Raw genomic sequence first — 14034 nt, 5'->3', positions numbered from 1 at the left:
CCATTTCTTTGATAGCAACAATAGCTAGAAAAGCTCTTATAGTTATCATTTTTGCAATGGGTGAAAATGCATATATATAGTGTAAACTAGCCCGTTTTGTGTAACCTTTGGGAACTAAACGGGCTTTAAACCTATCATTAAACGATCAACATAATATTGATTTGATAGACCCATTTAGACCCTATAACCTATTTAGCTTGAGCTAAATCAGTTAATTGCCAAGTATGATTAGCTTGCAATGCATCTAATACAGATTGTATGGCAGCCTACCATTTAGGATATTTTATAGCTTGATTGTATGTCACAGGTTCTATTCGTTTGGAAACAAAGATTGAAAAAGTTTTGTGAGTGGGTGACAAGTGAGAATAAGAAAAATCTTTATCTAAAGAATTAGGGGAAATATGTGAAATGCCTTGTGACATCTCGACTTGATAAAGTGATCCAAAAAGGGCAGGTACAGCAAAGCTCCTAGCTAGCTTTTAGGATTGCAGGCTAGCTATGGGTAGAAGAATGGGGGACACAAGAATGAATTGAGCCATATATTGAAAAGGGAGAAACTAATCATTAGAGGTGCCTTTTGGTGGAATGGCCTATAGAGTTGGAAGAACTCTGGGGTTAAGCATGCTTGCTTAAGGGAAATACTAGGATGGGTTACCTCCTGGGAAGTTCCCTATTTCACTTGTAGGACAAAACCATGCAGGTCTTGCCAATCCAATATGGGATGCAATTGGCTTGATCCAAAGCGGATAATTCCTCTGGTGGTTGGAGTTGGGCGTTATGTACCTACTGCTTTAGAAGATGTTGATTGGGGTTGGACAAGATAAGCTGTATTACATTCATAATCGTGAAGGTAACTAGGACATTTTCTAAATCTAATAGATCTTTTTAAAGGAACAACAGAAAAATCATGACCATGAGAAGTAGGATTGGAAGAACAAGGCATAATAGAATGTTGAGAATCATACCAGAAATATCAATATCAATAGGGGGATAATGAAGACTAATAGAAAGTGAAATAGAAGAAGGCATGTCGGTAGAATGTTGTTCAATATTTACAAAAGGAAGAACAAAAGGGTGAGACATAGGAAAATCAAACAAAGAATGATTAGTATTTGCAGGTAAACAAGGAATGAAATTTGCAGCTGAATTTTGTCGAGAACATGGAAACATAGATTCATAAAACAAAAACATTCCTTGAGATAAAACTTTATGGTAAATTGCAAATCAAGAAGTTTATAACCGTTCATACTAGTTTGGAAACCAAGAAACAACATTTAATAGCTCTTGAATCAAATTTGGTTCTATGTTGCTTTAAAGTGGAAGCAAAACATAAACAACCAAACAGTCTCAATTGTGAATAATTTGGAGGTTCGTTATATAAAATTTGAAATGGTGTTTGGTTTTCTAAAAAAAATGTTGAAATTCGATTTATAAGATGAACAACATAAGAAAAAAATTCAGGAAAACAAAACTTAAAGGTAAGTGACTTTGAAACTTAAGGGCTCGAGCAACATTTAAAATATGTTGGTGTTTCCTTTCAGCGATACTATTTTGTTGAGGTGTCTCAACATAGGAAAGTTGATGGACAATGCCATACTAACTATAAAATTGAGGAATATTAAATTCCTGACGGTTGTCTTATCTGATGATTTTGAAACTAGTATTAAATTGTGTTTGAAAAAAAATTAAAAAAAATTGTTGAACCAAAGTCCTAGCTTTAGATTTAGTTTTCATGAAGTAAACCATGTAAATCTGCTATGATCATCAACTATTGTTAAGAAATATCGAAAATCCCTATAAGAACATGAAGTTGGTCCCCATATATCAACATGTATCATATCAAAACAAGATACAGTAGAAGAGTTACTTAAAGGAAAAGGTAACTTTTTTACTTAGCGAAGTGGCGAATATCACGTAGTGAGAAAGAATTGGTAATGATCTTGTCATCAATAGAATGTAAAAATTCCAAACTAAAAGTAGACAAATGACCTAATCAGAAATGCCCAAGATCAAAATCTGGACTATTACAATGAGTTATTGAATTAATAGAACTATTATCATGGAAAACAGGTTGAACAAGGTGACAAAGTCCAGCTTCTTGTCTAGCTAACCCAATCATCTTCCATTGTAGCAGATTCTAAATGATATAGAAATGCGAATGAAAAACAAGAACACAATTAGAATGTTTGATGAGTTTGCTGGTTGAAATCATGAAAAGATGAAGATGCAAAGGGCAAAGAGAAAGTCTTTAATTATAGTGAAATTGAGGCACACAAAGAACATTAGGAAGGACAAGATTGGATGAAAAAGATACTTTGCCAATATGAATAACAGGTATAAGTTCATTATTTGGCAATCTCACAAAATAATTGGTAACTGGTTTGGGATTGATGAGAAAGTCTAAAGAACAAGTAATGTGATCAAAGGCACCTGTATCAAGTATCCACGCTGTAGAATTTTTAAAAAAAGGTGTGGAAGGAGATAAAGACATACTAGTAGCTATGTGTATATCCTGATTAGGCATAGAGACTGCTGTATATGCATTTGAAATATTAAGCGACTGCTGATATTGGTCCTTGGTAAACATAAAGGAGTCTGGTGAAGCAAGTGAAACATGATTTGCAAGAGAAGAACCTACTGAATTCATATTATCACGATCTGAAAAAAGAATTTCAGAATTGACACCATCAGCAGATGGTTGAGAGGATCTGTAATTGGCTCGATATCCAAGAGGATATCTATGCTTCTTGTAACATCTATTTTCAATATGTCATATAATTCCATAGTATGAACATATTGGCTTCTTATAATTATGACCACCTCTGCTATCATAACAACTTCTAGCAGAAAATCACCTCTGCCAAAAACACCTCTCCCAAAAATATTACTTCTACTAGAAGAATTGAAATTATTTCCTCTTCCAAAATTAGAAAAGTCTGATTTTGTGATCTAATAGCATAGGCTATTGTTTCTAAAGGAACATGAAAATCAACATGATCTAATTGCCTTTTTTGCTGTAAAACAAGTCCAAAAACTCTATTTATGGGAGGCATTGGTTCTATTAAGAAAATATGAGATCTACTTGTCAAAAACTTCTTAGTGAGTCTAGTTAAAAACCTTATCACACATCAAGATTCTTGATAGTTTCGTACAGTAGATAAGGCACCATAAGAATAGGTAGGAACACTCAAACTAGTTTTCTAACTAGATCACTGAAAAAGTATTGGAAGAGAACTGTTCGATAGACTAAGGGGTATATAGGCTGGGCTGGAAAGAATGGCTGAAAGATATTAAGACTAGACCAAGAAGATTTCTCCAACCGCCTCTCCTATGGCATAAGAAAGCTAGTAAAGGCACTGGCCTAGTTACTGGACGAGGTGTGATCCATAATAGCCTTTGTAGCGGCGAAAGGTGCCTGCTCTACCCGATTATCCCTTTGCTAAGCAAAGTCACGAAGCTGGCTGACTACGCTCGAGCAGAGCTCAGGCCCGGAGGTGGTGGCTGAACTCGCCGCAGAGTTCAGGAGCGAGCAAGACTCTCTTGGTGAATGCAATAAGAATCGGCTGCTTGCCGCAGCAGAGCTTAGAGTGCAAGCAAGAATAGATATAAGATTCACAAACTCATCCCAAAGGATTTTTAATTTGGTAAAGTAATTTGTAACAGATAAATCTCCTTATTGGAAAGAATAAATCTGCTTTTGCAAATCAAAAATTCATGAAGAATCAACTCTATCAAATATATCTCAAAGTTTCCATACATCCATGGCATTATCAAGCCAGATGATACTCTGAGCAATAGAACCGGATAAAGACCTTACCAACCAAGAAAGAACCTCAGTGTTACAGTACTGCAACACAAGAAACATCGGATCAAGAACATTAGATGGAATAATACTGCCATCTATAAAGGAAAGCTTATTCTTTGATAGTAATGCCATCTTCATAGCTTCTTGCCAAGACTGATAATTGACAACAAAATAGCTAATAAGCCAACTACAAATCTAACTCACTAATTAATATAAGTTAATTAAGCTAACTATAGTTGATAATAAATGCAGATATGTATTGTTTGGGTTTTAGGTTCAAAGATAATGATAGTTTGGTTAGGTTCTTTATTGGTAGAAGGAGCAGTGTTAGGGATGGGGGATTGCAATATTCAATGGAGAAAGGGAGTAGAGTGTGTTAGGGGTAAGGTTTGGGTTTTGGTTTGACGAGAATGAATGGCTAAGAACATCTTTATTGAGAATTGAATTTCAAAAAAAAAAAAAAAAAAAAAACTCACATTTGATTTATATACTAATAAACAATTAATATCTAATTACAATAAATATATTCTACTAGATTAAGTTGATAATATATTATTTTATTTTTAACATATATTTTAAATTATATTATTTTTAATATTATAAATTTATTAAATCAACTATATATTTAGAATACTAATTGAGAAGTGTTATCTCATTCTAATTAGGAAATTCTAATTAGGAATTATAATCCTATTATAGAAAAGTTTTATCATAACATATCAACTATACATATGTTTAATTTTAATCATTTTTGGTTATCAAGTATTTGTAATTTTTGCTATCTAACAACTTTCTTTTCTTTTTTTTTTTTTTTTTAAAGACTATCTAACAACTTTTGGTTTTACTATCAAGAATACATTCAAGATTTATTGTCTTAACATTGGGTATTATTTTTATTTGCACTATATTTATATATTGTTTTTATAATTCTTTTCATATATATTTAATTAAATAGGAAAACCAAACACCTTAGTCTGTCATCTTTATTGATAGGGTAATAAACTTTAAAAATATGTATTCATTAGTATTATTAAAAATATTAATTTTTATTATCTCCAAATGAATATTAATAAACCAACTATTTGATATTTAATAGCGTGATATTTACCTGAAAGATATGTTTATCCCTAAATTAATAATGATAATTTTCTAATATATTCAAAATATCAATTAATAATATTGTACAAATTCAAAATTCAAACATTGTAGCTATACAATAGTGCCTTTGTGCATAATAAATTTATAGGGAAAATAATTATTTCGTCCCTGAGGTTTGCCATAATTATTTAAGTAGTCCCTGACATTTATATAAATATTTATAACGTCCCTGAGATTTACTTCCATTTTATTAATTGATCATTCCGTCCAAAAATTACACTCTTCCGTTAATTTTGAGAGGAAAAGATGAAATTATCCTTTGGAAAAATAATTATTTGGTCCCTGAGTTTTGCCATAATTATTTAAGTAGTCCCCGATATTTATACAGATATTTATAATGTCTTTAAGGTTCACTTCCGTCACATTAATTGGTCCCTCCGTTCAAAAAATACATATTTTTCGTTAATTTTGAGAGGAAAAGATGAAATTATCCTTTATAAGTTTTCATTGACATTATTGTCAATCCCTTTCCTCTAAAATACTTAAAATTCAAATTTTCATCATCTTCTTGAACCCAACACGGTCTTCATTGCCACCACCATGTCTCTGTCAACCATTATCTCCATAACCAGATCACCATCAAAACTAAAAGGGAAAATAATTATTTCATTCTTGAGGTTTGTTATAATTATTTAAGTAGTCCCCGAGATTTATACAAATATTTATAACTTTCCTGAGGTTCACTTCTGTCGTATTACTTAGTCTTTCCGTCCAAAAAATACACTTTTTACTGTTAATTTTTAATAGAATGACCAAACTACCCTAAATCCTCTAATCAATGAGAGAAAGATAAATGGATGAATGGTGATGATGGCTTGATTGAGTTTAGATGTTGGGTTTTAGTTTTGGTGGTGATCTCGTTATAGAGATGATGGTTGACAGAGACACAGTGGTGGCAATGAAGATCGTGTCGGGTTGAGTTAGATGGTGAAAATTTGAGTTTTAGGAATTTTAGCTGAAAGAGATTGACAATAATATCAATGAAAATTTATAAAGGATAATTTTCGTCTTTTCCTTTCAAAATTAACAAAAAAAATGTATTTTTTGGACGGAATGACCGATTATTATGACGGAAGTGAACCTCAGGGACGTTATAAATATTTGTATAAATGTCGGGAACTACTTAAATAATTATGGCAAATCTCAGGGATGAAATAATTATTTTTCCAAATTTATACAACTTATGTATGTTACAACTATATAAAATACCCAATTAAATTGAATAATAGAACTATTTATCTTTATCTCAAGAACTTATTATTTACTTAACTGTTTTATGCAAATATAAGCAATACAAATATATAAAAATGAACAAAATATATTAAAAATGATAAATTAAAAGTGAGAATAATAAATAACATATAAAAAAATATGTATGTGGAACATACACAATAATTATTAAGATAAACAGGAACATACATCAAATAAATTTACTAAGCTTTTAAAAAAATGAATTTACTAAAAAAAAAAAAATAGAAAATATAATAATGAATTTTGACATCTGAACAAAATGGTAATTTAAGAGTACTATCATATAAAGACATCGGATATGCATTGCGCTAAAAAAGATAAGAATTGGAATGTAAATTTGATATGATGTCGAGGCATTTTAGTAATTCAATCAATTTTAATAAAAAATAATTAAAAAATGGAAACGTTAAGCGTATATATAGCCTTCCTATGCTCTCCGCATAAACCCTTAACCCTAACACTCTGGGCGAAGTTTGCTGGCGGCGATTTTCTTTCTGAGGACGGAGAGAAGAAACCAGCGTAAAAATGGTAAAATTTCTCCAGCCTTACTTCGATAATGTTAGATTAAGTCAGTATGGTTTAGGTTTTCAGCCTTTCCAGTGTTGTATTCATCACGAATCTTGTGTTGAGGCATTGTTTGCCTGCCTATGCGGAAGCGAACAGGCTCTCTAACATCTCTAGCAGGGATATGGCGTTTGTTGTAGGATTTGCATATTTATTTTGTCTGATCTTGTTGATTATGGAGAAACAGAGATGAATATGTTAGGTTTCTCTACCCTACGGGTTTTTTAGGTTTATCAGATCGAAAAAATAGATTGATTTTATATTTTCGTTTTAGATCTGGATAAAGTTTGTTAAGTGGATTTTGAGAATTCCAAAAATTGTAGTTCAGCATTTTTTATCCTTTTATGCATTCCTGCGTCTTGGTTGAGTGGGTGCTTCTTTTTTGTCCTGCTTGGTGCTTTTGAACTGTTTAACCGATCTACTATGCAGGATATAGAAATAGATTCATATTGTTTTCGTTATTTGATAGATTGTTGGTGCATTCACTTTGAATGGGAGCATCACATGTATAAGTTGCTGTAGATTTCCAAGCTCTGTCATTTGTTTTTATTTACTGTTTTTTTGGTGCATTACAGGCAAGAGGGTTGAAGAAACACTTGAAGAGGCTTAATGCCCCGAAGCATTGGATGCTAGACAAACTTGGTGGTGCATTTGTATGTTACTAATCTGTGACTTGTTTTTAAATGTATTCCTTGTTGCTGTATTTCCGCCCCTTACGTTTTATATTTTTTTTTTGTCTTTATTGTGGCATTAGGCACCCAAACCATCATCTGGACCTCATAAGTCCAGGGAATGCTTGCCTTTGATCCTTATTCTGCGAAACAGGCTGAAGTATGCTCTCACATACCGTGAAGTTATTGCTATTCTGATGCAACGACATGTTCTTGTTGATGGGAAAGTTAGGACAGATAAAACTTACCCTGCTGGTTTCATGGGTATGTACATTTCACCTTCATTACTATGAGTTTTTCTTTTCGTATATTTTTGTTCTCCTTTTGTTTTAATTGATTTAATGTTCCAAATGCGAGTAGATTTTATTTGTGTAAGTGGGTGCTTGTTGAGGATGGCTAGCTAAGGGCCTCTTTCACTGAATTTTACTTACTCTGGCCAAATACAATACCATATGGATTTTTTTTTTTTGCGTCTTAGCATGATGTTCATTGTGATTAGCTTAAGATTGATCCCTCATGCCTAGCTTGTTGAAATAACATGATTTACTTCATCAATTTACCTACTTGCATGATGCAATGTCTGTTTGTAATGTTCATTTTGATCTGTCTAATAGATGTTGTATCAATTCCGAAGACAAATGAGAACTTCCGTCTCCTCTATGACACTAAAGGCAGATTCCGTCTCCACTCTGTTAGAGATGAAGAGGCTAAGGTTGGTTTGATTCTTTACTTGTGGCTTAAGTTTTTGTTCTTTTTTTTTTTCAGTTTATATTTAATGTTTATTTTGGCACTAGTGTGATAGAAATAATGCTAGTTGTTTTAGTATTTTTAATGCTTCTGTTTGTATGGCATCTGACATTTTTTGATTGTAATTTAATTGCGTTGGTTTATGCAGTTTAAGCTTTGCAAGGTTCGGTCTGTTCAATTTGGCCAAAAGGGCATCCCTTACTTGAACACCTATGATGGCCGCACCATTCGCTATCCAGATCCTCTAATAAAGGCTAATGACACCATCAAGCTAGACCTTGAGAGTAATAAAATTACTGACTTCATTAAGTTTGATGTGGGAAATGTTGTCATGGTGACTGGAGGGAGGAACAGGGGGCGAGTTGGTGTCATTAAAAATAGGGAAAAGCACAAGGGTAGTTTTGAGACTATCCATATCCAAGACGCAACTGGCCACGAGTTTGCCACTCGCTTGGGCAATGTTTTCACTATTGGAAAGGGGACCAAACCGTGGGTCTCTCTTCCCAAGGGTAAGGGTATCAAGCTCTCGATCATCGAGGAGGCAAGAAAGAGGCAGGCAGCAGCAGCTCAAACAGTTGCATGATATTGTGTTGAAATGTTTAGAACAGTATTTTGATAGCATTTTGAAAATTTTATTTGAGTTTTTGATGCTAGAGTTTGTTGGCTTTTGACTATTGTTGCTTTACATTTTAAACTTTTTTAAGGTTTTTGAAGGGATTAATTAAAATATCAAATGAAGACTTTCTTTTGCATGGTCATTATAATTTTGCATCCGTGTCCAGTAACTTTTGATTCATAGGGTTCTCTGGCGCCGCACCTATTGACTTCCATTATGTTACATTAGCAAGAAGTTGAAAGTATTATTTAAGGTCATCTCATGTTCACGAGAGAAGAAGGGCTTTTGGTTATGTTATTAGCTTACAACAGGCATACGGAATGTTAACATGTTGAATTAAGTTCTGAATGATTTTTCAACTATTGGTTTGCAGTCTATTTAATGTTTATTATTTGGCTTAATGCATAGATTTGCTTTCGAAGTGAAAGTCATAACCAAGAAAATTCAGAAACCAAACAAGATCAAAAGATAATCTTGCTCGAGCATTCACGGGATATAGCTTATAGAAATCAAGACTTAGGATTCAAATTAATATGCCAAATACGATTTCTTTGTAATTTTTCAAAATAATACAAGAAAGTTCAAGTAAACAAAAGTAAAATGCTAGAATAGAGATTTTCCGGAGTCAACACAGTCGGGGAATTCAGAGTGTGTGAGAATGAGGCTAGAGGGCCTATTCATAGTAAATTTCAAAGTCAAAAACGTCAAAAAGCATAGTCGAAACGCGATCCAATAGAAAGCTAATATGTGGCAGGGCCTGATGTGAGGTTGTCGCCAAGGCAAAGTGCGGAGTAGTTTATTTTAAGGGAAGATAGGATGATGAATCTATAGTTGTAGAGTGTTGGTTAGAGAGCATAGATAGAGTCCTACAACAGATTCAGTGCACACCTATAACACCCCTTATCTAAACCTGTAGGACTACATAAAAGATGTGACATTTTATGCCAAAAGCACGAAATACCACAATCAAATCTATCTTAACATGCTATTATCATTTATGCTTTTTAGAATCATGAACAAACTATAAACACTTAAGAATGTATCTTAAGAATTTCTACGGAAAAACTGCAAAAGTTTCCTCTAAAAATTTACTTAAACCAAAAACCTGCAAAATAAGATAGCACTTCCTTAATCATCGTCTCAATACTACAAGATGTCTCAAATCTCAAGTAACATCAACCCAATCATCAGATCACTCATGTATTAAACATTATTAATACAGCTCAGATGAATTCTTAATGTAAGAATAAAAGTAGTTACATGAATTCTTTAGCTTTAAAGGCTCTAGTGATCAAATGGAGTGACAATATGAAATTTTATTTGTTGTTGTGGTAGCATCTAACTTAGTTATTTTGGTTAAGTTTTGCTTAACGAAAAGGAAAGGTTACAGTGTATTGAGATTATAAATTCAATTCTTGCTAAGAATTGGTTAGTTAAAGTATACATATTTGGTTATGCTTAATAGATAATTTTATACCTATAATGTTGCTTGGTGAAGATGGTGATTCACGGACTTTTTAAGTTGTTACATGAGATCTTAGTTAATGTTGGTAAAGGCAATGTGAGCTATAACATTATATGATTGTTTGAGTAAATGATCGGATAGTTTAAAGTAGTAGGGTGTGGAGTTTAAACAAATAACCATTTTCACTTAGTCGCATATTTATTTACTTATTTGTTTAATCTTAGTAAAGCTATGAATATTTATGTATTAGTAGCAACTGATTTGTATCGATGTTGAAAGCTCAGATTAAGAAAAGCTAAGGTATTGTATGGATGGTTAAATAACTATTTTGTTACTTTGTTGGAAGAAGGGAGAATTAATTTGACTTGATTGATTGTCCGGCGGATGGACAATGTGGAATTAATGAATATTGAATAAAATTATTGATATTTAAATAGGTGGATAGTTCAATTTTCAAGGGAGATGCTGTCGAAATTTCGACAAAATCTAGTCTAGTTATAACAGTTAGATACGTAGATAATAATTTATTAGACTAATTCCATAATTCTTTATTTAAATTTGTCATTTGTCTGATGCAATTCTTTCCTTGTATTCTTAAATTCTTTAGATCGTCTGGGCCCATTTACTGCTCCTTCGAGTCAAAATCCGAGTTAGAGCTTTTTTTATTCTCTAACACTGTGAGTAATAATAAATAGTGCATATCATAATTGCATACAAATATCATTTATTTTACAAAGAAATATGTATAAACGAAATAACTTAGTATCTATATTTATATGTATACTATTATTTTATTGTTAATATATAATTATACTTCTATGTTTGTGCATTAAGGATTGCTTTGGTGCATTATGTTGAATGAATTCTTTGATTACTTATGCTGTGAAAATTGTTATACCTTGTTTGTGTGGAATTGGGATGAAGTGGGTCATCACGAGTTTATGAGGGCAGTCAATGGTACTGTCGACCACGTATGGGGAGATCAATGCCTCTATGTGCATCTATATATGATTGATATGGATAAACCATAGGGTGGCCTCCTGTTGGTATGGAAAATAAAAGAGAGTATAAAAAAAATGAGAAGGCTAGTCAAGTGAGGATTAGACCGATCAACCATGTATGAGGGATCGGCTCCCTAGTGCACATGTTTGAGGGGGTAGGCCATATATGAGGACGACTTGTTCGGGAGTTTCGGTGACGCCACTGATCAATTTCAACTTGTTTGATTACTTGAAGGTAAAATTACTTGTAGGTGCTGATGTTGTGCCATATGTTTGACCGATTGTGTGTTCATCTTAGTATTTTAGAATGCATTTCACGTAAATACATGCGTTATGTATTATTTATTATTATTCAATGAGTTGCAAAACTCACTCCTCTCTTATTTAAGTTCTCAGGAGGTAGGATTCCCTTCAAGTCGGCTAAAGCTTTGCAACCTTCTCCGCTAGGCTATAAAAGTAAATTTCTAAATTTCTGTACTTCATTAATTAATGTATTATTATATATAATAAGAACTTCACTACTTCTAAATATTATTGAACTCCGGTTGTAGGATTTATGTACCTCTAATCATGTATTAGAATAGATATACTAATCTATGAATATGTGAATGTCTTAAATTATTTATCTAAGGCATGTATGAACTAGTAGCCCATCATATGAACGTGGCGTATAACAGATAGGCCCGAACTATGTTTTATTTGAGATGTTTGAGATTGGGTTAGAAATGTGTCATTACTTGATATATATAATAATATGCGCTTACTATTCCCAGAAACCAATTTGGCATGTACGGATTTTGTGGTTTAGGCTTACTATGGACCTCGGGGGTCTTAAGCTTACCTTGGCCCTAGTGCCGGTCTGGCCCATGATTTCAGGTCGTGACAAAGTTGGTATCAGAGTTTAGGATAATATTTCTAGATGAAATTGCGAAGTTATTTCTGTTATGTCTTGATGTAGTTTTCTTTGCCTCTTAAATCCCAGCTTGACCGTCTTAATAGTCATATTATTAGAATTAAGCTAAGGGATAGAATTTTATGTTAGTAGGATAGGACTTGTTATGTTTTGATGATTTTGTTTTATGCTTTGAATTTCAGCATGGTGAACACTAGGAAGAGAGCATCTAATAATGCGGAGCGAGATACTCCAGATGAGGCTTCTTCCTGGCATCCAGCCCCAGCTAGACACTGAAGGGGTAGGCCTGCTAGAAATGTGTTTAATCAAGAGGAAAGAGTTCAGCAAAATCAAAATGAGGAAAATATAGCTGGAAACCCCCTATAAGTAAACATGTTGATGACTGGACTTCAGCAGGCCATAACTACTATGAATAACATGCTGATGCAATAACAACAGTTCTTTCAGGCTCATGTACCTCAGACTCAGTAGCAACAGCAATAGATACCTCCTCCCTTACCCGATCCAGCATCTCAGCCATTTCAGCTGGCTCCACCTCAGTTGGTCTGAGGGTAGCTAATGACACACTCTTTATGACAGATTCATTCAGTATAAGCTGCCTAAGTTCACAGGGACCGAGGATGCTCATCCATTTTTAGCCAAAATTAAAGAGTTTTGTGTTGAGTTGGGCTGTGATAATGAGAGGTACATTGTATTTGCAGGCCGTAGGATGGAGGGTATAACTGAGATATAGTTTAGAGACTATGTTTAGCCTTCTGTCACCGATATGTCTTGGCAACAATTTTCTACTCTTTTTATGAACCAATTTGTACCAGAAGGGACTAGGAGAGACAGAATGAGGAAATTTGAGTCTTTGGTTCAAGGAGATATGTCAGTTGATGAGTATGCAGATATGCTTCGAGATCCATACTAAATGAGGGCACTAAGATATACAGGTTCATTAGTGGACTAAATTCGATATATGCTACTATGTTCTAGTAGAGGGAACAAGATTTTAGTGCTGTGATTGATTCAGCTAGGAAAATGGAGACTAAGTATATTTCTGATGGGGTGATTTCAGGCAGAAGAGGTGGCAGGATTGCAGCTCCATTTGGGAATCTTAGTGCACCAAAGGTGAGTGGATCCTTTGCTATGAGTACGCAGCATCCGGGTCCTGAATTCTAAGAAAGAGGAAGTTTGGGTAAGAAGAAAGATAGAAAGAAATTTGGGCAAAAAAAGGGTATTCCTACTGGTAGTTCTAGCGTGGATACAGTTCTGGTTTTAGCAGCAGTAGATCTAGTGGGACAGTGTGTCACAGATGTTGTAAAACTTATAGGGGGATGTAATTTTGATGTTAACACCTACTACAGATGTCACTAGACTGGGCATTATGTTAGAGATTGCCCATTTCTTTAGCTACGACCAAGGCCATCTCAGTCTTCTATGGGTAGTGTCTAGACCCCCTACTATCGCACCTTCTGCATTTGGCTGGAGATTTGCAAGCCAGCAAGGCCGCAGTTCTTTTGCTAGAGGCAGAGGTCAGAGCTCAGGACAAGCTTCATAGCAATCTACAGGAGGACAACCATCACTTTTTCATCTGACCCAGGGGGATGCTCAGGCATCTCATGCCGTGGTGGCAGGTATTCTTACTATTTGTTCATTTGAGGCACGAGTTTTATTTGATCCTGGTGCCACCCATTCATTTTTATCTCCTGGGTTTGCCGCTAAAATAGATAGAATGTCCGATCAGCTAGACTTTCCTTTGTTGGTATCAACACCTTTAAGTGAACTCGTTTATGCCAATGCTGTCATTTTGGACTGCCCTACTGTTATTTAGAGTGGATAGAAGCATAGTTGCTTACAA

General features: G+C 34.0%; 1 protein-coding gene across 1 annotated transcript; it reads left to right on the top strand.

Moving 5' to 3' along the window:
• Positions 1–6670: 6670 nt before the first annotated feature.
• On the top strand, positions 6671–8955 carry LOC105645063 (40S ribosomal protein S4-1-like). The gene is given in 5 exon segments (NM_001305996.1): positions 6671–6742; positions 7354–7431; positions 7533–7713; positions 8064–8161; positions 8345–8955. Coding segments are annotated over 5 exon segments (795 nt in total). The 5' UTR covers positions 6671–6739; the 3' UTR covers positions 8780–8955.
• The last annotated feature ends 5079 nt before the right edge of the window (positions 8956–14034 follow it).

This window comes from Jatropha curcas, chromosome 11 (genome assembly GCF_041381405.1).
Source record: "Jatropha curcas cultivar XTBG-Jc1 chromosome 11, XTBG_Jcur_1.0, whole genome shotgun sequence".
Classification (NCBI taxonomy): Eukaryota; Viridiplantae; Streptophyta; class Magnoliopsida; order Malpighiales; family Euphorbiaceae; genus Jatropha; species Jatropha curcas.
This window is presented reverse-complemented; position numbering and strand designations above follow the sequence as displayed.